General features: G+C 50.0%; 1 protein-coding gene across 3 annotated transcripts in view; it reads left to right on the forward strand.

The window, feature by feature from the left end:
• Nucleotides 1–26114, forward strand: part of CYTH1 (cytohesin 1) — a 77341-nt gene that overhangs the window by 14991 nt on the left and 36236 nt on the right. The window contains exon 1 of one of the 3 annotated variants that reach the window (XM_087854038.1): nt 20912–21802. The exons of 1 other annotated variant lie outside the window; for it this stretch is intronic. In XM_087854038.1, coding sequence (XP_087710164.1) covers nt 21775–21802 — 28 coding nt within the window. In that variant the 5' untranslated portion in view covers nt 20912–21774. Of the gene's footprint in view, nt 1–20911; nt 21803–23159; nt 23550–26114 lie in introns of those variants that run through there. One more of the 3 variants, XM_045814602.2, reaches the window with a different exon arrangement.

Consider the following 26114-nt stretch of genomic DNA (forward strand, 5'->3'; position numbering starts at 1 on the left):
GTTGGCGGGGTGAGCTTCGACTGTTCTAAGATCTTGTCTAGTGTGTGTATAAGTCAGAACGGGGACATGGTAGCAGCTTCTTCCCCAGGTCATTTTTAATTAATTGATTCAACAGGTATTTATGGAACATCTACTAGGAGCTGGGTGTTCTACAGGCCTTGGGATTCAGGCATGAGCAGGGTTCTCAGGGACCTCACATTGTAGGTAGAAGCAGCTGGTTTCTGTGGATAGCTTATGTTTCATCCAGTTTCACTTCTCTGGTGAGTTCACATGCAGGCTTCTTAAGAGTAAAGTTAAGGTGGAACCCATCTGCTTTCCACCTTGTGGATTGTCCTAGTCTTTGTTTTTTCCATGTTTACTGGACATGGGGCAGTGGTGGAACTTTGTGTCCCCTTGCAGCTGATGAGTATCAGACATGTGTGTTCTCAAAATGTGTTAAAGACTTTTGAAAGTGAGTTCACACAAACCATGATTTGGTTGTGAATAGATAGGTTTTAAAATTCTTACACAACTAATGAATCATCGAGCCTTACATCGGAAACCGGGGATGTACTGTATGGTGACTAACATAATATAATAAAAAATCATTAAAAAAATAAAATAAAATAAAATAAAATACGGAAAACTGTCAGAAAAAAAAATAAAATAAAATTCTTTTATGTTAGGAGAGAGAAGACAGACCCTGTTCAGGGACTCCCTGGTTGAAAGGACCTTGAATTTTGCTTGTCTTTAGTACTCTTTCCAAAATGCCTTCATACAGATCCTTCATCAGTCAGCCTTAGTTTTTAAAACTCTGGCAGTCTTGTGCCTTGAGCACAGTATCTGTCTTCTCCAAGGGCCACCAAGCTGGGGTAGTGACACAGTCACACCTGCCTCACCAGTAGGGTCTAAGGAAGGGTCTGGTGAGGTGTTCAGTGTACATCAGTCGGGGGGTCGGCATGCAGCAGGTGCCTGGGGACTGTCAGCACTGATGGCCGTACCAGCAGATGCTTTCCAGGGCTTCTTGGGGCCTCCACAGTGATCTAACACCAAAGGTGACATTGAAACATCTTTAGTCTTAATGAATGCGTTCATTTCTACTTACCTGTTTCAACAAACTTTTCAGGTTCCCTTTTCCTATAGTTTTTTTTTAAAAACTAACTTTATTTTTTAAAAAAATATTTATTTATTTTAGACAGCGCGTGCATGTGTGTGAGCGCGCATGAGCGGGGTAGGGGGAAGGGGCAGAGGGGAAAGGAGAGAATCCCAGCCCCGTGCCAAGCTCGGAGCCCAATGCGGGGCTCCATTCCAGGGCCCTGAGATCATGACCTGAGCTAAAACTGAGTCAAATGCCACCCAGGCACCCCTAAAAAAATTGACTTGATGAAGGTGTGCTTGCATATGGCAAACTGTATCCATTTAAAGTATACAGTTTGATGAGATGTATATGACAAATTTTTTTTCTACCCCAGTGAAGCCATTGTTACAGTCAAGATCCAGAACACTTCATTGCCCTGAGAAGACTCTTCATGTCTATTTGCAGCCCTCCTTCCCACGGATCTGCCTTTTGTCACTACGGATGAGTCTGCGTTTTCCAGAATTTTATATTACTGGAGTCGTGCAGCGCGTTCTCTCGTGCCCGGCTCTCACTCGGCATGAAGTGTTTGAGATCATTGTTGGGGCGTCCGTCTTCCCTTTTTATTGCTGAGTTATTTTATTTCCGCTATCTGCACGGACCACATTTTATTTACCCACTTACCTGTCATGAGCATGGGGACTATTTCCAGTTTGGGGCCACGGAATTAAGCTGCTGTGAGCATTCATGTACAGTCTTTTGTAGACATGTTGTTATTTCTCTTGGGTTAATACCTGTGAATGGAATGGCTGGGTTATATGGCAGCGATTTTCTTTTCCCTTAAAGATGTTTTATCTTTCGTAAAATGTGACAGAGATAATAAGGAGTGGTATGTACAAATGGTATGCGCCTAGTTTTGAAATAGCGGTAGAAAAGCTTTTTTTTAATGTAAGCATAATATGCAAATCTGTTAAAGAATGTTTTGCATCAGATAAATCTGGATTTACAAAAAAAAGTGACATGAAACTTTAAACAGTCACATAGTAAATGAAAACTTTTTTTTTGTTCTTGCAGTAAAAATCACAATTTTGTACTTAAAACTGGGGAGAGAGCCTCACAGAAATGTACAAGTATAAATTGCTGGGGCTGGGCAAATCCTCCTGAGAGCAGCGTGCAAGTCAGGGGGGATGGTGGAGAGGCCCTCTGGAAGGTTCCATCAGCTTTGTCTGCTTCTCCTCTGCCGTTCACGGCTTTTGTCCATGACGTTTATGAGATAAACAAGATGCGGGAGCCTCTGTAGCTAGGGGAGAAGCCCCCCGTGGTGTCATTAGCCAGGTGTTGCCGCCCCCTGCACTACACCCCTGCCACTCCGGGTGGTCAGTCCTCTTTAAAAATGGGGGAGGGGTGTTAGTATTAAAAGGGATTTTTATATAGAATCTTTTTAGAATAGTTCTATTGTTTAGGGGTTTGGGGTGTTGGAATGACTAGATAAATGAACTATGTTGGAATTAAGGTGTCAATTGAAGGTTATTCTAAAGAATCTGTGATTTACGTCCCTACACAAGTTAGATGGCAGAAGTTAAAAGTAATTTGAATTGGGGGGGATTGATCTTTTCATAATGGCAGTATAGTAAATCACCTGTTTAGTCTCTCGGTACCTCATTACGTGCTATTTGCTAATTGCTAGTACTACTTAATTAAATGGTTGTGATTTCCTGCAAGACTCCCTGAGGATGGTGCCTGAGACCCGTGTGGTTACCAAGGGGGTGCCAGCAGTCCTCGGATCCTTCATTCACTGTCTGTCAGCCTTTGGTTGGGGCGAGAAGCTTGGCCTCAGTGTCCTCATGCCCCTGCGTGCTCACTTCATAATCACTTAGCTCACTCGAGCACAGGCCTGAAGACTTGGGGAAAGGAGGGGTCAGTCTTTGGGGGAGGTTGGGTACCCCTGAGAGCAGTCTTTTTTTTCTGGATGTGTTCTTGGATGCCTTGGTTCCCAGACAGTACTGTGGATGACTTTTTGGCAGGATTGTGTTGGACTAAACAGACAAGTTTCATGTTCACAGCATTGCCTATAGCTTTGTATTTACTTAGGCATTTTACAGTTTCAGTATAAAATTCAATCTGTACAGTCACTTTGTGATGTGAGGTTTGTGGCATTAATTACGTTGACTTGGTCAAAGTTACAAACTAAGGTATGTGCTTGCAAAATTATCCTAACCGCCGGCCGCGGCATTTATCCCGATGACTCTGAAACCATGTAATTGATGGTAGAGATTGTACTTCAATTCGATACTTTTAAAAGGTAATTTCTGTGAAAATCACCATGCAGTGCATATGATAAAGCTCTTTCCTTTACAGCAGGAGAGAGCAGATTTCTTTACAGATCATAGCAGGAGAGAGCAGAAAGATTTCTTTCTTTTCCTTCCAAGTTCTGAAATCCTGGGAATGGGGAAAGTGGAGACCCCGCCACCAGCTCTGTCCCTGGTGAGAGGGTTGGGGGCAGTTGCCTACCTGGAAGCATCTGGGAAGGGGCTGCAGATTTGTAAAGTGGGTCACGTTTCTCCCTGTTTCCTCCCTGGTGATCAGCTCTCTTGAATGTTTGGAGTGACCCTTGGACACGACCGATAGCTTCAAGTATGCTGCCGCCTACATTCCTACAGCCCATCCTCCTTATTTGTGGGGTCCGGATTTGTGAATCTGCCCGCTTACTAAAATTTATTTGTCGCCCAAATCAGGCCGAAACCCGTGCTCTCGCGGGGGTGTGGGAGCCCGTGCAGGCCCGTGGAAAATGCCGTCTCCCACTGCAGGTTCCTGTGTGCGCAGAACAGGGTGACGTTCTGCCGTCCTGGCCCAGCTGTCACGCCGTGAACAAGGGTGCTTTACAGCCTGTTCGGTGTCGCGTCTTCGCCTGTTCTGTTGGCAGTTTCTCTGTTGATAGCCCTCAAGCACAGTGCTGACGCCGTCTCGTGTCCGCAAGTGCGGGAGGGCCGTGATGTGCCCCACCGAGAAGATGTTAGCTGAGCTTCTTTCGAGCCTGAGTGCAATGTCAGCAGATCAGCAACGTAGACTAAATAAAGTGTCCTTAAAGAGAAACACACCAAGGGGCGCTTACGTATTGAGTGGTGAGAGAGTGCGATCAGGGTCGCAGGAACCTAGCCCTGGACTTTTCCTAGGCACGCAGCTGTTGTAGTGCTTGGCTGTTAGGTTTCGCAACAGCTTTCGAGGACACAACTCCCCAGATCGCCACAACCGGCGGTATCTCCGGCCCTCCCCCTCCTTCTGAGCTTCAGGCTCATGGCTCCCTTGTCATCCCATATGCCCGGAGGGGTCTCCCTCAGGGTGACACAGCTCTCCCCATCCCAGGAAACAACGTGCCTGTCCACATAGGTGTGCATGTCAGATGTTGGGAAATCATCCTCGACTCCTTCCTTTCTCTCATTTTCCAGTTCATTCTGCTTCCAAAGTAGGTTCTAAAGCCGTCTGCTTGTCTCCATCTCTACTGCTGCCACGTCAGAGGAGGCCACCGGCTCTGCTTTCCGGGCCGCGACCCCAGCTTCCTGGGACAGACATCACTGTGTGCTCAGGTCGCGCCCTCCCCCTTCTGCGCGTGGGAGCCGCACGGGCACGTGGTCGGCCATCCCTTCTTGGACCTGGAGGCAATGGGCTGAGGGAAGCCTCATGCAGGGAAACTGGGTGATGGTAGCTTCTGCAAATGGAGAACTGCCTCCAAACCTCGTAGGAATATTTTTGAGACTGGAAGGGAGGTGGGTTTTTTTTGTTTTGTTTTTAGGGAAAATAAATATCTAAACAGTAGTTTAAGAGCTTGAAGAGAATCTTGAAGAAACATGCTTTCACAAATAGATTGTTAGTGTTTTCTTGTTTTGTATCTTCCTGAACCACCTGCCTTCTGAAACAAGACCAGATTTTAGACAAAACGGTGGTTTCTGCTCAGTTTGTTTTAAAATCAGTAACAGATACCAGGAGGAAGTTTGGACTGGCTGACTTCTGTGGTGCCACCTTGTGCCTTCATAGCTCTGCCCCACGACAGAGTGTGGGCACGGTCTGTCTTCCTCGCCAGCTTCTCTGTCATGTGATGGCTTCGTCTCCACGGGTTCATTTTGTTCTCTGTCAGCTGAGCAAAAGGATGGGTGGAGTGCACGGATTTTGTAACATTGGTCTTGTGGTTTTACAGAGAAAGGGGTGATGTATAATTAGCAAGGCAGAAAGGGAGCACAGGAAACAGGAAGGGGATGTGCAGTGCTCGAGTGGCGGAGTGGATGTCCAAAGTAGAAAAAAGCAAGCAGGCAAACTCCCCCCATCTGTACTCACTCTGACTTGTCAGGGAACTGCTGGAATTTCACACCATGGTGTTAATTGTTTGCATACTTTGTGAAGCCTGGGCATTTATTTCCTAAGACTACTAATTGAATTTGGTTTAGAAGTGCATAGAAAACCCAGTGAGCTGGTTTGATCATCCCTGCTGAAGTAGTAAAAGTACCAGAAAGATCACTTCTGGAAATATCAATTGAATTTATCATAAATGGTCGGTGCTTGTAATGCATTAGCTTAATCGAGTTAAAGAATCAACTTTTCAGATAGACTGGTCGCCATTGCTGTTGTACAAAACTATTAGGTTTGTTTGGTCTTTAAACATTTTCCTTTTGACCCAGGACAGTGTTAACTTTAACTGTCCCTTCCTTCCACGGTGGGCTGATGAGTATTTCTACCGAGCTAATGGGATACCTAACGTGCTTACTCTGTGATCACTTAAAAGCCTGTAAAGCTGGTTCAGCAGAACCTTTTCATCTTCGAGAACAGGAACCTTAGTTCATAGAATCATAAAATGTTCAGAGATGGAACTTATAAATCCGGGTCAGCACCTTCCTGTGCGGGGGCAAGGTGGGTGACGGGAGAGAGCCACGGGAGGGGGTGTGGGGCTGCACTTTGAAGAACAGGTAGGATCCAGGTGGAAAACTAGACAATATTACAAAATTTATTTTTATCACAGCGATACACATGCATGGTTTAAAAGATCATAGACCGTGCAGTTCACATGAATGCTTGTAACAGCATTCTTCCTCAGCTGTGGCATGGATAAGCCAGGTAAGGTACAGCCCTACAGCGGAGTAGTATTCAGCCGTGAAAAGGAAGGCGGTGCTGATCCAAGCCACAGCGTGGCTGACTCCTGACAACAGGTTGAGGGGAGGACACCTGACACAGAAGGCCACCTGTTGTACGGAGACGAGTCCACAGACACAGAAAGCTTACTGTCTGCCTGGAACTGGGGAGGGAGCGACTGCTGATGGGAATGGAATTTTCTTTTTGGGGTGCTAAAAACACCCTAGAATTAGATGGTGGTAGTCACATGGCTTTGTGAACGCACGAAAACCACTGAACGGTACACTTTGAAAAAGTAAATTTTGTGGTTTGTGAACTATATCTTAATTTTTAAAAATTTTACCTTAAGGAAATTTAATACCATTTTCAGGTCGAAGTAATTTTTCCAGTATTGTTAAGTCTTCACATAAATAGTGGAACACAAAATGTAACCAACACCGATTCCGTTTCACCTTTTAAATTTGGAGCGTCTGCATTGATTTCAGCCGCCTTGTTTAACAAATACAAACATTTGCCATCTCGGAGAAAAGAGGATCGTAGAGCGAACTAACGGATGAAAACCAGCAGTTCCCTGTCCCACCTGGAGACCCTCCCTGGGGCAGCCATTCTGAAATTAGGTCAGTGTTTGTCGCCCTGTTTAGTTCCAGTTCAGAGCCGTACTCTCCAACTGCGGCCTGACCGCCTGCAGACGTCCGTTGACTCTGGGTTGCGCACGGCGCTCTGCTGAGCAGCCGCATGTCTTCCCGCTGCCAGCCTGCCTTTCCTGGAGCTCTTCTTCGCCTCCGTTTGTCCTTCGCCTGGTTTTCTTGGAAATTATCGGTTGCTTTCTAAAGTACTCCTCCTCTGCCCCGAGTTTCTCTCTGGTGCTTTCTGCTTGAACACATCGGTCCGTTGTCTCCGCCTGGACAGGGCCGGTCATTCTGCTCAAGCCCAGAGTCGTTCCTCTTACTTTACTCTGTGGTCTCTGTTGGGACTTTGCTGCAAGTCGTTCTGGGGTCCTGCTCTGTGGGAACAGCTTTTCTTAGGTCCCTGTCTTTTCTGTTTGGGTTTATCATAAGTTTGCAGAAGCATATTTTCTAGAAGTTTCCTAAGAAAGGCTACTTGGGAGGTTTATGTCCTGAGTGTGCATTATTAGAAAATGTCTTGGTGTGTCTTTAACACTTCTTGTTCTGGGATTCGATGTAAAATTCTTTCAGTAGAGTTTTCTTGTAATTTTGATGGCTTGTTTTGGTTACCGTTATATGTTCGGAAGACTTTTCCTCCACTTTGTTTCATGGAGCCAGTTTGTTCATTTTTACCAATGTATCATATTTCCTTATTTGAATATAACACAGTTTTTAAAAATCCGTTCCACTTTTGATGGATACTTTAGGTGGTTTCCAGTTTTGCGTTATTGCTACGGATGCTGCTATGACCGCTCCTAGTCACATTTCCTGGCATTTGTGGGGCGGGTATGGCCCCAGCAGCGTTTGCAGAAAAGGCCGTCTGCGGGCTTTTCTCCCCACTGAGCTGTGTGGCCGCCCTGTTGCCTCGAGCGTTTATGTCCGCGTGGGGCTCTGCGTCCCGTTCTTCTCATTCCCGTGCCGGGACCGCGCGGTCTCACAGCCCCTGAGTCAGAGCAAGCCTGCTGAGCTTGCCTTTCGCGCTGGCATCGAATCTGTACGTCGTCTGGAAGAAAATCGGCATCGTTAGTGACGAGTCCCGACTACAGTTTCCCTCTCCATTTATTTAGGTCCTCCTCAGAGTCTTTCAGTAACATTTTCGGATTTCGTTCCACAGAACTCTTGGGGGTTGTTGACAGGTCTCTTCCAGGGGGCCTGCTGCCTGCTGGTTGCTAATACACTGAAGGGCACGTGTACGCGCCGACTTGGCTCTGACCGGCAGTCTTGTCAAGCCCTGCTCGTGGTTCCAGCAGCTCGTCCTTGCGTTCTTTCACCTTCGCTACGTGGACTGTCACACCAACTGTGAAGTTAATGGTTTCATTTCTCCCCTCTTTCCACTCCTTATGTCTTTTTTCTCGCCCTGTTTAACTGGCGAGGGCATTAGGGCCTGATTCTCCTGTGCTCCTTGGTTGAGAAAGATCGGGCTAGAAAATCCTCAAGCTCAGTATTAAGGGAGCTGCCGAGGGTGACACCCTTCATTTCTTCTCCGTCTGAGAAGCTTTCAACTTTTCCCTGCAGAGTGTAACGTGTACTAGAAATTGTAGACACTTTCGTCATATTGAGAAGAGATTCCTCTGTTTCTCGTTTGCCAAGAGACTCTTTTTCTGTCATTAATGGGTGTTCAGTCAGTCCACAGAGTACTTTTCTTGCACACGTGCGTGTGCACACATACACACATGTGACATTGCTACAGGAATATACGACCACATCAGGGGACCAGTCCAACCCTGTCCCGGCCCCTTTGCTGACCAGCCGTAGTTGAAAACATGAAGTGTTCTCCTGTGTAAAACAGGCACTGCATTCTGAAACCTTAGTACGAAAAAAATAATGCAGTGTCTCATTAATAATTTATGATATTGAACATATGCTGAAATGATGTACAGATATATTGGATTAAATAAAATTTATCATTTAAATTTAAAGTTCATTTTACCTGTTCTTTTAGTTTTTTGATGTGGCTACTAGAAAATTTAAAATTACGTATTTGGTTCATATTATATATTTCTTTGGATACCACTGGCTACATAGACCGATACTTGTGTGCAGACGTAGTTTGTAACAATAGCAGCTATCAGGTATTGGGTGTTTCCTGGATGTCTGCCCTGTTCTAAGCATTTTTCCAATAACCCTATGAAGTCAGAAGATTTTCTCCATTTCTTTGATGAGCAAACTCACAGACATGGAAAGAGGAAGCAGCTCACAGACACATGGCTTGTGGGTGGGACACCCAGGAGGGCCCCCCTAGCAGTTGGCACCTGGGCCTGTGCTTTTAGTCACCACCTGTCCAGACCACGGTGACATCTCACATCTGTGGGGAAAGGCTGTGCTTCTCAGTAAATGGTGAGGACACTTGACTATCCATTCAGGAAAAATTTAGATTCCCTTTGTCATTCTGTACTTAAAAGAACAAACACAAAAACTCCAGATGGATTACAGATCAAAGTATATAGACTTTAATATATAGTGTATGTACGTGTTTGTATGTGCACCTATGTATTGTATATACTTTGAAGATTTTTATTTATTTTTCTTTATTTGAGAGAGAGAGAGAGAGAGCATGTGTTGGGGAGCAGAGGGAGAGGAACAAGCAGGCTCCCCGCTGAGCACAGAGCCCGATGCGGGACTTGATCCCAGGACCCTGAGATGGTGACTCGAGCCAAAATCAAGTCGGACACTTAACCGACTGAGCCACCCAGGCGCGCTCCCCTGTATGATACATACTTTGACCTGTAATTGATTTGAAGGTTTTTGTTTTTCAAAGTATAGAATGACAAAAATATGTAGATATATACAAAATATACATTATATACATGAATGTAATATATGTGTGTGTATATATATAATACTTGTATATAATGTAAATTTTTAAAATGAACATTTTTTACAATTTCACTGGGAAGGAACACCACTTCCTAAACAGGTCACAAAAACCCAGATCAAAAAGAAAATATAATTGGGGTACCTGGGTGGCTCAGTCGTTAAGCGTCTGCCTTCCGCCCAGGGCATGATCCCAAGGCTCTGGGATCGAGCCTCAGGTCGGGCTCCCTGCTCTGCTGGGAGCCTGCTTCTCCTCTCCCGCTCCCCCTGCTTGTGTTCCCTTTCTTGCTGGCTGTCTCTCTCTCTCTCAAATAAATTAAAAAATATATATATATAATTGACAGACTTGACTTCATATGAATGAACTTAACATATAAATATATTATTTGTATTTTATTTTGTGTGACAGAAGCTCTCACCGGAGAGGCGTAGAGAGCCAGTAAACCTAAGTGGCCAGTATTCCTAGTAAACAGGGAGATGCAAATCACAACAGCCATCGCATTAGCCACGCAGAAAGGAGTGCTGACAGGCTTGTGGGAACGTGGACATTCTTGTGTGTGGTGTGGAGTTTCAGGAGGCAGTTTGACAGTCTAGCCGGTGGTTGTACCGCCCGGTACCCAGATCTCAGTTTCTCACTACCACCCTCCGTTACAAGGAGCCGGGGACCGTGGGGAAGTGCTTGATTCCAGGGCTGGGGCAGGGAGAAATACAAGCTGAGCCTGCCTGACAAATCTGGTGACAGCAGAGGCATCCTCCCCCATAGCACTCAGTCACCAAGGGACATCACTGACTGCTCACCTTCGCCACATGCGGTCAAGGTTCGTATGATGGGCCTTCGACATGATGCCCGAGAACACAACCTTGCTTTTTGTGCCATCGTTGCCAGAAGTGCACAACCTCCGTGACGTCAGCAGGAAACCCCCAACAAATCCAAACCAGTGAATGTTCTACAAGATAAGTGACCCGTTCTCTGCCAGGGATCAAGCCCATGACACATACAACCAGGAAACTGTCACAGATTGGAGACCGAAGACACACGACAGGCAGTGGGACTCCTGGATTGGAGGCCACGAGAGGCCTGGTGGCATCCCTGGGAGTGCTGGCCGGCTGTCAGCACCGTGTCCTTGTCAACTTGTCTGTCTCAATAACTGTGGTTATGTAAGACGGGGACGGTGACGCTGGGGGAGCTGGGTGAAGGAGGTCCAGGGACTCCATGTTGTTGCCATTTCTCTGCAAATCTCAAATGATTGCAGATACAGAGTTAAGTGCCCGTATCAGCTGACTCTGTAATTCAGCTTTCCTGAGCATCTTCCTCTGACATACTTGCCAAGAGCAGAAAGCCCGATGTGGAAGATTGGGAATTGTAGCTCAGGGTTGATGGCAAAGTATCAGTAGCACCTTCAAGGTCATCTGTCGGGAGTCGAAGTCTGGCAAAGACATTATCATGCAATGTACCCGTTTCTAAAAATTGAGGTAGATCTGTACGCTCCAGTCCTGGAAAATTTCGAAGACCTATTAGTGGAAAAAGTAACTTGTAGAAAAATACATATTTAACCTTTGTTATGTAGGCCATAAACAAGGACTTGTATGTTTTGTATTTTATATCCTGTCCCCTGGGCCTCTACCAGGAGCATGGTAATCATGTATTTCTTCTCTAAAAACAAGAAGAGGGGCGCCTGGTGGGCTTAGTCAGTGGAGCGAGCGACTCCTCATCTCAAGAGTTGTGAGTTCGAGCCCCATGGTGGATGTAGAGATTCCTTAAAACTAAAATCTTAAAAAGATAATAATAATAAAAACAAGAGGAAAGTAAGTTTGGTATATTCTGCCTTCAGTGAGATAATCCTTTCTTTGTGTTAAAAAATAAAAATACTCAGGGTGACGGTTCAGTGTTTATGCTTTATTTCACGAGCAGTTTGTTTTGGTCAAAACAAGGAGACTGGAATTAGCTTTAGGGAGCGGTGCTGACTGGTTTGCCTTGGTGGTTCTTACTCTTGTTTCAGGAGAGCTGCTGTCATTTGGGCAACGTGAGAGCTCAGGGAAATGCTTGCCTTCCAGGCTGCACGATTCTGTCTGGTTGCTGTGGACAGCGTGCATCCCACAGGGTGGGCGCACACAGAGCGCACATCGGCCACGGGAAGACCCGCCCTGGGCGTGGTGTTGGCAGGCCAGGGTCCGCGTGGCTCTGACACGCTCCTGTGTCCTAAGCGTGCCTCGTCATGAGAAGCGGATGATGGGGATGATGGTGGTAGGAGTGGTCCCCTGCTCTGCCCCAGGGTTATTTTCATGCTGAAAAGAGATTCTGTATTTCTGTGGAAGTATCTGTGTTTCTTTGCAAACTGATACATGCTTTTTAGAATTACCCGATTGATGATTGTGCCTTAGCCTTTAGTTAACATGACAGACCCTCGCCAGACTCCGCAGCTCTGAGCCTCTTTCCTGTGTGGACCTTCCCGTCTTTTTACCTTCCAGCCTGCATTTTCTGGGTCTCTTTTTCATGCAAACTTCTTTCCCAGGTAGGTTTCCTGGCTTCTGTGGCCATGGGCTTCTCGTGGTGGGGGGAGCCAGGCAGCGCCAGGCCTCCAAGGGCCTCTGTCTGAAAGTGCCCTTCCTCTCCCAGAGAGTGCCTCCTCACCCCAATGACGGCCAGTGTCTTCGAGATCGTGGTCCAGGGTGGTGTTGGACCCTCCCCAGGCCTCCTCAACACCAGAGAATGCCACTGGGATTTTCTGACCTTTCTACTTGGACTGCCCACTTCCCCCGTTCTCCCCCCTCTCCCACGGACTGATTTTTGCCATTCTTCCACTAAGAGCTTGGACTGCCAGGCCTCTGTGCTCGGATCCTTAGCATGCCGCATGGCAGTTTATGTGACTGCTGCCGTGCACTGGGTCCTCCCCGGCCCTGTGGTGTGTCCAGGGAGGCACAGTGTCCTCATCTTCGAGCCCCTGGCACATGGCCAGAGGGTACGCAGTGCAGTCCAGCAGGTGTTGAGTTGAACAGCTGGTGAAGACTCAAGCCTCTTTGGAATGAATGCAGAGTATTCGGGAAATACCTGTTTTAAGAAATAATGAGCAATGTGTGTGAGTAGCTAGAAGTTGGGGGAGCAGGTTGTCCAAGGGTGTTAGCTCCCTCGGGTTACCAGGGAGTGGGGAGCCCGGCTTGGGCCCCCGAGCGTGGGTCTCTTCACAGAGAAGTGGCCGTGCTCGCCAGACCTGCCGCCGTTGTGCGGTCAGTTTCATTAGTCTTCACGGTGAGGAATCGGGAGCAGGACGTCCAGGGAGGAGTGTGAATGTGCTTCGTACGTCACAGAGCTGTAGAGAAGAGAAGCCCGTCTGCAGTCTTTCTGTTTCGGGCGTGTTGTCGCTGAGGCTCACATGTCATCTTCTCGGCGATGCCTGTGGCCACCACCGTATTTAATGCTTCAACACGCCCCCCCTCCCCACGCGCTCCTGGTTGCCTCTGTCACCTGTCAACTGGCTATTGCCTGTTCCCACAAAGGCACCAGTGTATGTGCAAAGGGCAAACCCGTTTTAATATTAAGAAAACCATTTCAGAAAATAAAAAAGAAGTACTGGTGAATATCAGCAGAGCATGGGCCCATCCTCTGTAGAACATGAATTTCCTCTTTTTCTCCCCATATACATTCAAAGGTAATTGAATTTACTGGGAAAAATGGCTACTTGTAAACCTTTGAGCCTTCTCCTCACGTAGCCAGCAGAGGGCAGCACACATGGCATTGAGCACATGCAGTATTTTTTTACTTTATTTTAAAAAAGGTCTCTCAGGGGCGCCTGGGTGGCTCAGTAGTTGGGCACAGTAGTTTGAGAGACTTTTTTCTTTTTTTTTTAAAGATTTTATTTATTTATTTATGTGACAGAGAGAGACAGCCAGCGAGAGAGGGAACACAGGCAGGGGCAGTGGGAGAGGAAGAAGCAGGCTCCCAGCAGAGGAGCCCGATGCGGGGCTCGATCCCATGACGACGGGATCACGCCTGAGCCGAAGGCAGCCCCCCAGCTACTTTCCGTACAGTGTGAGTCGTCGTCTTTCTCGTCTGCACGTCGCGCTGTCGCTCCTCTGTCTTCGTGGAGTATGATGATTCTGTAGCACCATGAATGTCGTCACATTCTTATTTTCCCAAGTGTCTGTGACTCATTTCCGAGTGTTTCCCGGGCCTGTCGAGATTGGTGATGGTGGCTGCTGAGTGCAGTCCTGTCGGGATGTTGTTCCATCGCTGCCAGAAAGTGGAGAGTCACTTAAGAAGGGCCCCGGGCTGCCCCCCTCCCCAAGAGCACCCTGAGCCGGACGTGGGCTCTCCGGCACGAGGGCTCTGCATGGTCGTGATGAATGTGTGCACCCCCTTCTCAGGAAAAGATGCACGTGAACTCAACACCGTGTGGTTCTTAGTTTTATGGCATTTTATGGCGTTGACGGCGAATGTTCTTTGCGCAGAAACCAGGATCAGACTTTGTGAAGAATTGCACCTTTCTTACTTTTTTCTTACAAGAGTTAATGGCTCTTCTTGGAGAAAATTGAAATTTAAGTTGCGTGCATAATGCAGAGGGCAGGAGGACATGGTTTGGATTGGGCTTTTAAAATATATACCTAATTGATTCCGACTTTTTCTTTTGATAATAAAAGTGCTAAAGATTCTGCCTCACAGAGGTCCATACGGGCAAATGTGATTGGGGACCCACCACGTCCTTTGTCAGGTGCAAGGCTTTTCAGGGAATGGCGATGCTCTTTGAATTCCTCATTTGAAGGCTTTGCAACACATACATATTTTCTCTGTCCTCAGCATTTTTTTGGGGGGGGGGGGCAAGGTCTACTCATGTCTGTGAGGAAAAACAGTACAAATCCGTGTTTTTCAGGTAACCCAAGCAGTAGTAACTTTCCAAAGAGTGTGAGTACTTCCAAGTGCCCGTGGATTTTCTTTTGCAGAGATCGATGCCTTTGTCACCCTCTATCCCAGCATATAGCTGCGCTTCTGGGAGTTTCAGGACCCTCGCGTGATTGTACGCCCCACACTACTCTCCCACTGGCAGCTTGTCAGGAAAGATCTCAGCTGCAGAGGAGGCCATCGGGAAGCAAAACCACTTACCCTCACATCCCAGAAAGGCTGCAGGGCTCCATGGGCCTCTGCGAGTGGAGACAAGGGGTGAGGCTGGAAACTGGAGGACGGGCAGAAGGTGTTCATGGCGGGCACATAGGCTCTCAGGTCTCCTGTCCGGGTCTCACAGCAAGGCGATGTCTCTTCCTCTCTTGGTAGAGCGTGAAGGTTTGATTTCTGAGGAGGGCTGTGATGGCATGGAGAGAGTGGACTTCAGTGTGTGTGTCCCATCCTTTCTCCCTCCACCTGGCGGCCTAGATGCTGCTGGCCAAAAGTACAGGCCACACAGGCCAGCGAGGAGCCCGGAGAGTGGTTCTTCGGGCTAGTAGGAGGAAAAACCCACAGAGCCCCTCGTGCTTTATTATTTTACAGTGAGACCCAGCACTCCACAGGCCACAACCACCACACACCGCTTCTAATCAGGTCGTTGGTGCCTGGCCCTTAGACGTGGAGGAACAGCCTGTGTTTACCGCACATTGAAGGAAAACCCTCAGCATTACACAGGAGAACAAAGCAAGTGGAAGAAAAGGTGTTTGAGGAAACAGATCATAGCAGAACATGTTAAAAGCCACGTGCTCAACTTGAGTCTTAGATGTGGTGTGAATGAAGCAAGAATAGGACGCTATCCAAAAGGGGCATTCAGAGACTAAGAGTGAGTTTGTGCAAACTAAAACCAGCTGAAAGAAAGCAGTGCAAAGACTAGAAGATGAAGTAGAGAGCTGTCCCAGTGCCAGCGGCCGTGCCAGGCCGGGAGTCCAAGCTGGGCCCCAACCGGCCCTTCTTGCTCAGAGCTCCCTTCTGAGCTCACAGAGGGCTGTCGTCCTGCTGTGTGCTCTCGAGGTACAAGGAGAGCCAGCTGGCCCTCTGGCCTCTTCCTGTATGGCCACCAGCCCCACGTGTGTGAGCTCCTCCCCTGTGACCTGATCGCCTCCCACAGGCCTCACCTCCGAATGCCGTCACGTTAGGGTTTCAGCACACAGATTTGGGGTAGACACGAGCATTGAGTCCATTGTAAGAATAGTTCCTAGAAAGTGGCGTCACAAGGAGACGAAAAATAGGAGTAAAAATGTAAAAATTAAAAGATCCACAGTGCAGGTCCAGCGTCTAACAGAAACTCTAAACAGTGAGAGCTGAGCAAAAGAGTAGGACATCAAAGATGATGAGATTTCAGCCTTGGGGTCTGCGTGAGGGCTTGCATGGTGCGTGAAACGGACCCATGCCTGGACACCTCGTTACAATACTGCACAGTGCCAAAGGTAAAGACCCTGAGAGCTTTCTGAGCGGGAAAAAGATCCCTTAGAAAATTCTGGGAGTCATGGGACGCCTGGGTGGCTCAGTTGGTTAAGCACATGCCTTTGGCTCAGGTCATGATCCTTGAGTTCCTGGATTGAGTCCTGCGTCAGGCTTCCTGCTCAGCGGGGAGTCTGCTTCTCCCTCTGACCACCCCCCCCATGCTCTCTTTCGCTCTCTCTCTCAAATAAATAAAATCTTAAAAAAAAAAAAAAGAAAGAAAAGAAAAAATTCTGGGAGTCAGAATGGCACGGTCACTCCCAGCACTATGGGGACAGAAGGCAGTGAGGGTGAGGAAGCGATGTTAGCGCAGTTCTGTACCCAGAGTGCCTGTCGAGTGTGGGAGAAGAACAGGGGTGTTTCTGGACGTGCGAAATCCCTGTGTCCTTTCTCTGTTAGTTATGAGAGGGTGTGCTCCAAAAGGAGAAGGAGCCCAGGAAAGAAACATGGAATCAGAGACATGGAGGCCCGCATTTGGAAATGCGGAGGGAATTGCCAGGGTGCTGGTGTGAAAGCGGCCAGGCCGGGCCGCGGAGATTTTTGGCCAGCTGTCCCAGAAGCTGGCTTGCTCCTGTGGACAGTGGCATACCTCGGTGTGGAGAGCCTGACTTTCAGTCTTTAACACAGAGAAGTAAGCAAACAGAAACAAAAGAGACACTTGATGCCATTCTGTGGTAATTGTAGTCCTAGTAGGTTGTACAGCTAAGCTGTGAGCAGTATTTATGGAAGTGGTAAATACTGGTTTAACCCAAAATGTACGTGTAACCATACCGAGCGTGCGTCAGTGGTTGTTGGGGGGGGGGTAGGGGTCAAAGCTGAGTCTTCAGCTTGCATAGCAAGCAGTCGATGTCCAGAATTGGAGACTTGGGAATAAAGAGTGTACGTGTGTTGTTTGGAAGCAGGGAGGTAATTAGCAGAGCAGAGAGCTGACAGGGCTACCTCTACGGAGCAGGATGCGACGGTGGGGGGGTACCGTTGGGCAGGAAACTGTGGGTTTCTGTTTTAAGCCATAGTTACTGTTTGTTTTTTATGTGATGTGTGCATGTTATTTTGGTTAAAGAAGAAAAACCAGGCATGAGGGTAAGAGAAAAACCTGGAGGGGCAACTGGGTCACGTTCAGGAGGGTCTTGAAACTGTGACGAGGAGCTGAGACTTCGAGGCAGCTGATGGGGCTGTTGCAGATGCAAGGAGCGGCTCCTGGCAGCTTGTGGTGTGGTCTGGTGCCCCGGCCACCTCTGCCCTTCTCCGTCCTGCTGTGCTGGAGGCTGCCCTGCGTGGACTGCGTCTACAGGCCGCCTTACCCTCCAGCGCCCGCTGGATTTGTCCAGGGGCTTGGAGGGTCAGAGGAGAAAGAGGTCAAGGTGTTTTCCCCCTGCCAGGTAGCTGAGGGTTAGTCGAGCCCTGTCGCACGGCCTGTCAGGCCCCTCTGCGGGCAGCCACCTCCTCCCGCAGGCCTGGCACTGGTAGGGAGCCCCTTGCTAACACTGGGGAGCTTCACCACCGCTTGGGAGGCTCCCCAGACTGCACCCTGACTTTTGTAGCCAATCTCTCAGTTAACTCTCCGGCCTCACACTTGGAGTGTACTCTGTGTCCTCGGGATTACGACTGATGATGTAGGTACCGTGCTGAGAAAAAGAACGGCCCGGAACGTCACATGGGGGCTCCCGTACATTTTTGCCCAGCGTCATTGTAAACCGTTACCTGTTTGCACGTTCTTAACAGTCACCAGAAAAGATGAGGGTGGGGTGAAGGATTAAGGCTATTTAAGGTATTTTATTAATTGAAAACATAAAATGTCTTGAGTCAAAACACCTGCCATCCAAGTGCCCATATGTGTGATTTTACTATGAGTAGCTCTAGTGTTGTCTTCCACTTTGTTGGTTTAATGCTGATCATGGCGCCTGAGCCAGTCTCTCTGCCTCCCATCTCATCCTCCGACGGCTCTGAAGCCTGGGGGACTGTCCTGCTTTTGTAGTATGCCGTTGTTCTTCTAGGGACTTCATAGTGTCCCTTGAACTTGGGCACGGCGGCCGTTGAAAGAGCTGTGTTACAATCCTACGCACTCTCTTTGGGATCGAGGCTGTAGCTGTGCCTGGTGAGAGGCTGGTAATTTGTTTCCGTTCGCCCAGGAAGGCCCGGTGTGTGCCTGTTGGCTGACGTGATGGTAAGTAGCACCCACTTGCGATCTGACAAGCATGCCAAGATCTGGATGATAAGTGTTGAAGTCACTTTCCTTATGAGTGAGTCAGACATGTAATTTGGTGCTTTGGTGGTTAAACTTCTGTTTTAAGGAGCTGCGGACCTGGCTCTTCATCCCTGCTTCCTCTTCTAACAGCCTAACCTGTCGCACCCGCGGTGGGAGAGCGGCAATCACACAGGAGGCGGTGTGGCGCCCGCTCTCCCCACCCAGGGGTGATAGATATGTGGGAGCCATGGGGAATCCCTCGTGTGAGACGTGAACTGGGCCGCGTGGCAGTGAGAGCCGCGGCGCGGAGCGGGCCAGGGCTGAGAGTTGCTGGGTCCAGAGCCGCAGGGCAGGACGGGCGGGGAGGCTGAGGCGCGCCCTGCGCCGTGCGGTGGGGACCCTGTCGGCGGCCTGCCACCTGGAAGATGCTGTCTACCTCCTTCTGCGTGCCCAGGCCAGAGTGCTCAGCCATCCTTGACTTCTTTCACACGCATGAGGACTCCATCGGCAAGTGCTTGGCGCTGCCTTAGAAGTAAACAGAACAGGAATCCGATCACTGTCTGCGTAAGCCGCCATCATCTCTCGCCCGGATGAAGCTTCTGGCCCTGCTGCCCTGCATCTGTTGTCAGCCAGCAGCCGGAGTGCTCTCATCACAAAGGAGGTCCGGTCCTCCACTCTGTTCCAGCCCCGGCAGTGGCTCCCCATCTCACCCATGGTGGAAGCCAGCCCTTAAAATAGCCAGCGAGGCCCTCGACAGCCCTCCCCCCCACCCCCGCCTTGCCGTCCCCTCCAGCTGCCGTTGGCTCTGCCGCAGCTGCCCCGGCCAGGAGCAGCCAGCCAGCCCCGACCACGTGCCCCCCCAGCCCCACGTGGCATTTCTCTTCGAGCATATTTTGCTCGTGTATTTTGCTCCTCGCTGCCCTGCCCTCCGCAGCTCCCAGTAGAGTGTAAGCGGCGTGAGGGCGGGTGCCGTGGTCCTCTGGTGCATCTCTGGTCCCCACACTCTGTGGGGTGCCCACACTGCGTGCTCAGCGAATGCTGAGAGAAGCCAATGGAGGAAGCGATTACAGACCTGCTTGTAACACACAGAAACTTCTGTAAGGCAAAGATAACACACGTGCTGATAAAAACCAGTGACAGGTTGTGAGAAAAGGTGACAACATTTAATACAATGAATTCGTAATCTGCAAACCAATAAGGAAAAATAACCAATAGGAAAGTGGGTAAAGGGTATGAATAAGCACTTCATAAAAGAGGAAATACCACAAACTGTCTGAAAGAAGCATCTGCACCACTAGTCATCAGGTCAGTGTAGACTGTAGCCACCATTTTTTGCTGCTCAGACTCACGGAAATGAAGTTTGTCCTGTCGGGGAGGTGGCAGACCTGGGCAGTGTCTGTGAAGGGGGGTACGTGTCCGTGCCCAGTGGCCAGGTGGGCCTGCCTTTGGACACCTGTTCCAGAGAGGCGCCCTACTGCCTGACAGTAGGTGGAAAGTAGAAGTGACCTGACCTCTTAAAAGCTGGGATTAGCATCAGAGACCGGCCCTGGCACCAGGGGGTAGAAATGATGATTTGGGAATAATTAAACTTAGATTTTGAAATGGGGCTGGATGGGACTTGGCCTGGCACTCGTTACAGAAGGATACGCAAAGGAGAAAGCATTAACTCTGATTTTGAAATACTAAACTAAAGGTAAGAAGTTGGGTTTCTGTCAGTTGACTCTGCAAAGCAGAGTGGTTTTTAAAAAGTATGTTTGCCTATTTATTTATTATTAGGCAAGAAGGGAAACTGTGGGCTGAGGCCACTGCCCTTGAGGCATCTGTGGCCATGGCCAGAGCGTGGCTGGAAGCCTCGCGCTGGTGTCTTGCTGTAGAGACGTTTGCATTTTACCTGCGGGCCTGGCCTCAGGATGGCAGGCCCAGGCCTCCTGCACACCTGTTGTGGGGAGGGGCCCGCACAACCAGAACCAGTTGGGGGGAGTGGGGAGGGGGTCCAGCAGGGGAACCAGCTAGGGCGTGGGCCCTGCGGCCAGACTCCTTGGTTCAATGCCAGGTTTCAGACTTCGGGCAAGCCCTGTGACGCCTCTGGGCCTCCCTTTCCCCTCCCATGAATCGGGGCCAAAGAGAACCCCTCACAGGGCGCTCCCGGAATTAGGTGAGTCAGCCATGGGCACAAAGTGTGCACCCGGAAAATGTGACCTACAGCAATGATGCCCTAGGCACACGTTGTTTTATTTGTCACTTGTAAGGAGAAGTGACTGAGGCGGGGACCCTGTAGGCCCTCCCAGGAACACGTGGAGGCTGGAGCTGGAGCCGGCAGCTCTGCTCTGAGAACGTTGGTTCAGGGGACGATCAGAGATGCCCCAGAGTGTGTGCACGTGGGTGTTGAGATTGGCAGGAGAACTTGAAACCACTTAAAAGTCTTACGGTAGGGGGTCGGTTAGATACTCGGTCTGTAGCATGGATGATAGAAAATGTCATCAGTCTCCATTTACAGTCATGGAAAAATGTTTGTCGTAAGTGAAAAATGGCTGGTTATAAAAAAAGCATATAAAATATCCAGGTTCTGTTTATGTGTTTCTCTATAGATACATATTTATTTCCCTCTATGTACCTATTTCTTGAGAAAACATAAGTACATCTTGAGAGAGATAAATACATCTCTGTTATATATTATATGACATGATTGTTATAGGGATCACATATAAGATATAGGAAATATACGGAGATCAAAGGTATATTTGTGAATGTGTGTATACACAGAGGGCGAGGCAGAAGCAGAATGAGAGTGTAATACATAGAACAGAAATCTGGAAAAATATTAATAATGTATACCAAAATTTCATCAGTGGTTATCCCTGGGTGTTGGGGTTAAGGCTTTTCCTCCCATTACTTGTTAATCTGATTTCAACAACAGTCATGTGTCACCGTGACTATAATAAGAGTATGTGGAAACAAACAGTTTGGTACAATGCAGTAGAAAATAGAATGGAGATAAAATTGAACTTCTATTGGAAATGTTGCCCTTGGACTTTCTGTCCCTCTCAAATCTGCCTTCTCCTTTTAGCCTGTGACCTCATAGCATACCGTAACGATTGCGATCTCTTAGTCATTGTCGTCGGAAGTGGCTGTTACCTCCTTGTGAGCCCTGGGACTTTACGTGATTCTGTTCTAAGAAAGTGTTCGCAAAGTGGAGAGAGAAAGGACAGCCAGCTCTGTCCGCGGCCCTGGCTGAATCCAGGGAAGACTGCAGGTGCCGTCGCCCGACCCCTCGGACTGGAGCCCAGGGCTTCCAGGGAGGAGGCGGTTAACTACTCAGAGCTCCTTGGGCTCGACTTCAGGAACTGGGTGGTGGCCGTGACGCCTCTGCCGCTGGAGGCTCATTGGTTCCCCTGTCCCGGAAGGAGCGCTGAGCTGTCCGGGTGGCAGACGGCCCACAGGTATTCCTGGCCCCACCCGGCCCCCCACCCGGGGAAACTCTGTGCAGTTCTCCTTTGAAGAATAACATCCAGCAGCCTTCAGGGTCCTGCTGTGACGGGAAGAGATGGTCCTTCAAACCGCGGAGGAGGACGGTGAGTCCCAGTCCCGCCTGGGTGTTCGGAGCAGGGGTTGCGGCGCTCTTGATCCGTACGTGACCTCCTGTGATGACAGTTTTACTGCCTTTCGGGGAGCAGCCGCCACCCCTCTCTGGCTTTTCTCTTACTGTTCTCAGGAGAATGACTGGGGAGTGCGTTCGTGGTTCGGGAGCCGAGGCTTGTGTGTGCCTGCGTGTAACTCGGTGTGTTTTCAAACCAAAGAAGTGCCCGCCCCCCGCCCCAGCCCCAGTCTCGGCTTTTCAGTAACCATCACCCTGCGAAGAGCCTGTGTCCTCAGTGATGTATCTGCTTCCTGACTCTGAGTACAGTCCGCCCGGAGCTCAGGGGGGTCGCACGCCCCCAGAGTGAGTGTGACGGTGAGAAGTGTGGCCGTCAGAGCCCAGGCTGGCAGCACCCCCGAGGCATCCGTCTTTATGAAATGAGTCGGAGGGAATGCACAGAGTTAATGTGACCTTCCTCTTTCCGTGTTGGTAGAGACTGGCGGGGCCCCGTGGTGTCTGTAGACCTCCTTCACCGTCTCCGCACCCACACAGCACACAGTGAAGCTCTGAGAGAAGGGCTGACAGACTGGGGCTATAAGCCCCTGCGGGCCCTGGAAGAGAACGCTGGGAGCGCCCCTGAGTCGGGGCTCCGAGACGCTCGAGTCCCGGGAGTTTCGCGCACGGACGTGTGTATATTTTGTGAGGGCTGCACTAGATGGCGATGTTTTAATGCCGTGAGACGAAGCAGCAAACTGTCCTGCTTCGCAGTTAGTGATGAATGATAGGAGTAAGTTGAAATAAGTATTACACTGTATTTCAGATAGATTCTGGGAAAATTATAACAAGTTTTGGGGGGACGTTTTATGCTTTTCCTTATCTGGTTCACTATAAAATACATTTTCAAGTTTCACCTCTAAGTGCAGCTTATCTTGGACGATATCTATGGGGTGACTTGGATAATACTAGTCTGCATGGGGGAGGGGCAGCAGAGAGAGGCGGTTCTGCGTTAGCCTCGAACCACCCATGTGGGAGGTGTATCTGCCAGGTGCATCCACAGTCGCCAGGGTCTCTCTTGGGAAAGGAGATACTTTGGAGCAGAGGAAGAGGACGCTTTACTGATGATTCAGGACAGTAGGTGTGAGCCTGGCCCAGGCAGACCGTGACCCCCGCTCACCGTGCCGCGTGTTCCCCCTTGCGTGCTGCTGCTCCTTCCCGGGGAGCCTGGCCTCAGACCCACAGGAGACCCCGCTGAAGAGTCACTTGGGAGGCTGACTCAGGGGGTCCTGTGTCATCGGCCTCCAGCTGTCTTGGGGGCCCTGGCATCCCACCTGCAGCGCTCACTGGGTGCGACGAGAGTGGGGCGCCATCTTGGGGCTGGGAACTCAGAGCTCGGAGTTCAGAGACCGGATTCCTGGGCAGCTTTGCTTGGAATGAGTCACCTTCAGGAACTGCTGGCCGCTCTCATTTCCCTCACCCCTCCCAGGAGTGCTTTGTCCTGTCATCTGTTTGGGACTAGGGAGGTCAGCGTTGCCCTTTTAACTGCCGCTGAAACAGATCCCGTAGGGATCACGATGAGAAGCAGAAATGGCACTCGGGCAGGCGTAACAGTGAAGGGAGCAAATGGACTTGGCTCTGGCAGGTTCCCCAAGGTCCCAGGGCAGAGAGGTGAGCGTCAGCGTTCCGCTCCTCACAGAGCCGCCCTTCCTAGGTCCGCAGAGCCTGAAGAGCACAGCTAGGAAAGGGTAAGTGAGGGTTGTTGAAAATGTCTCTGAAGGAGTGAGCTCTTTTCCTGCTGCACTAATCTCAGATCCATAACCTGGAAATTACAGATGCTTTTTGCCTCTGCCCTTGTGTGGTGCCTGCGCTCCTCGGTTTCCATTCCAGTGTTGTGCAGGTGTAAGTGAGAAGCAAGCAGGGTCTTCGCCACCGGACGCTGGTTTCCAGCAACTTCGATCTTTTCAGTGCTTAGTCCCCCTTGATTCGCCCTTGAACCTTTTCTTTGGGCTGGAACGCAAGCTCCCTGGCGTGTGGAACACGAGGCCCTCACAAGCTGATGCTGGGCTCTCTCTCGGGTGCTGGCCCAGTCCTGATGCATCCTGGGCCCTGGCCCCCAGGTGTGCTCCCTGTCCCCAGGCACCTGGCCGCTTCCCTGATCCCCAGGTGTGCTCCCTGTCCCCCAGGTGTGCTCCCTGTCCCCAGGCACCTGGCCGCTTCCCTGACCCCCAGGTGTGCTCCCTGTCCCCCAGGTGTGCTCCCTGTCCCCAGGCACCCAGCCGCTTCCCGGCCTCCTCCCCTTGCTTCGTATGTGCATCCACATTGGTCTCTGCTTCTCCATTTGGGGAATCCATTTGTCCTTCCAAGTCCTGGCTCAGAGGCTTGACCTGAGACTCTTGGTGTCCCCGGGTGTCCCCGAGTGTCATGGGTGCATGGCCCCAGTGGCCACCGGTGCAACAGCTCCAGGCCCGTGTGCCACCCCTCTGGCCTTGGTGTTCTGTGCAGGGCAGGGGCTAGAGCTGTTAAAATCTGAACTCTGAGCACAGGGTAAGCATAGGCAGGTGCTCAGTAAACACTGAGCTGACGTGAGTTTGATTATCCCAGAATAGAAAGTAAAGAGTTAAGGACTCAGCCAGTGAGTTTGAATGGGGCTCTGTTAGTAGAGTGTTTCTACTTATTGAGTCCTACCTCATCTATAAAACTGCAAGTAACGGTGCCTTGTTCATTGTCAGGAAATATGCAGAGTTCATGGCTGGACTTTGTTGTCTAGTTCAAATAAAAATGGAAACAAAAAAGAAACATTTTAAGCTGTGAGATTCTATGTGAGTGTAAAAATCCTATTATTTATAGGAAGATGTGTGGGATAGAATTAAGTAGAGTGCCTCTCCACTAGGATACTGGATTCTCAGGTGACCGCTAAACTACGACCCCTGCCGCTGACTTACCGCCTCATCCCATCCTCTTAGCGCATCCCCGTGATTGTGCCGGCCTTGTGTTGGACAAACCACTTAGCGTGAGGCGTGCAGGAAGAGGGCAAGCTGAAGTGCCATAACTAGAAATTAATATTCCCGCAGATATTTCTCGCCCCCTTCCTTGTGGGTTGAGTTTGTGTTTTGCAGAGTCGCAGTACCGTCTTTATGTTGAAGCAGGAGCGCTCCCCAGCAGACCTGCATTGCCATCTGCTGTGACAGGTGTTGAAGGGGACGCGCTCTGGTCTGAATGTCACAGGCCCTCCCGTGAGCACACCAGACATGAATGCTCACAGTGTCGTCATAAGAGGATGAGAACCTCCCTTCCCTTTTTTTACAAAGGTGAGCAGAAATGAGGCTTGGGTTCTGCTCCTCTGACGAAGCGGACCTGTCTCTGTTGCCTGAGCCTTTCTGTGCCTTCCGAGGTCTCGACCTCTTGCAGAATACCAAAGCACAGGCCTGGCTGCCGGTGCTCAGGCACCAGGTCCAGCAGACGGGTGGGGTGGTCTCAGGAGCCAGCACTGGTAGGAAGAAAAGGCAGGTATTGGGGGTCTTGGCGGGCCCTCATCAGCACACAGAGTGGTCAGTGGAGGCGAGGACAAGGCCTAGGAAGCGGGAGACGTTGCAGTTGTCAACAACCCTCTCTGTGGTTCTGGAAGGTTCACTGAAGTATGTTTGTGGTGGGGGCTTTGACCCTGCATTCGGTTTGCTTCTGGTTGAAGGACGGAGGGCTAGACCTTCTGGAAATGTTTTAAAATATCAGATTCTCACTTTCCCCACGCATTTGGACAACCCTCCAAAGGCAGTGGGACTAGATTCACATCGTTCTCCCCTCCGCTCCTCGTCTGTTTGTTGTCCACTTGGCTGAGATTTCCTTGTTAGAAACAGATTCTTGTAGCTGCTGGGGGCCTCTCCTGTTTGCCCCCTGAGGAGCTGCAGCTGGGACAGTCCTTAAACGCAGTGTGGTCTCGGACTCGGGCAGCCTCGGAAGGGACCGGGTCTAGCCCAGTCACCTCTGCCGGCGAGCACTGTCACTGCGGCTCCCAGAGGGACGTTACACTCAGCCGGGAGCTCACGTTCAAGAGCACTGCTAGGGCACGGCGAGCTCATGACCTCCTGTGCGCGTCTCCCGAGGACGTGCGGTGCCTGGCCCCGTAGACGCGGGTGACACGCTGGGGGAGGTGGAGACAGGCGGGTCAGCTCTGCTGGGGGCCAGCACTAACCCCAGTATGCCCCCCACAACTTCCTTAAGAAAAGAACCCATTCCTTACTGCACAGCACAGTCACGAAAGCTCCCGCTTCTGACCTGAGAAGGAGCCAGTAAATTTCCTTTCCTAGTCAGTG

This window comes from Ursus americanus, chromosome 23 (genome assembly GCF_024610735.1).
Source record: "Ursus americanus isolate L20-20 chromosome 23, mUrsAme1.1.p, whole genome shotgun sequence".
NCBI lineage: Eukaryota > Metazoa > Chordata > Mammalia > Carnivora > Ursidae > Ursus > Ursus americanus.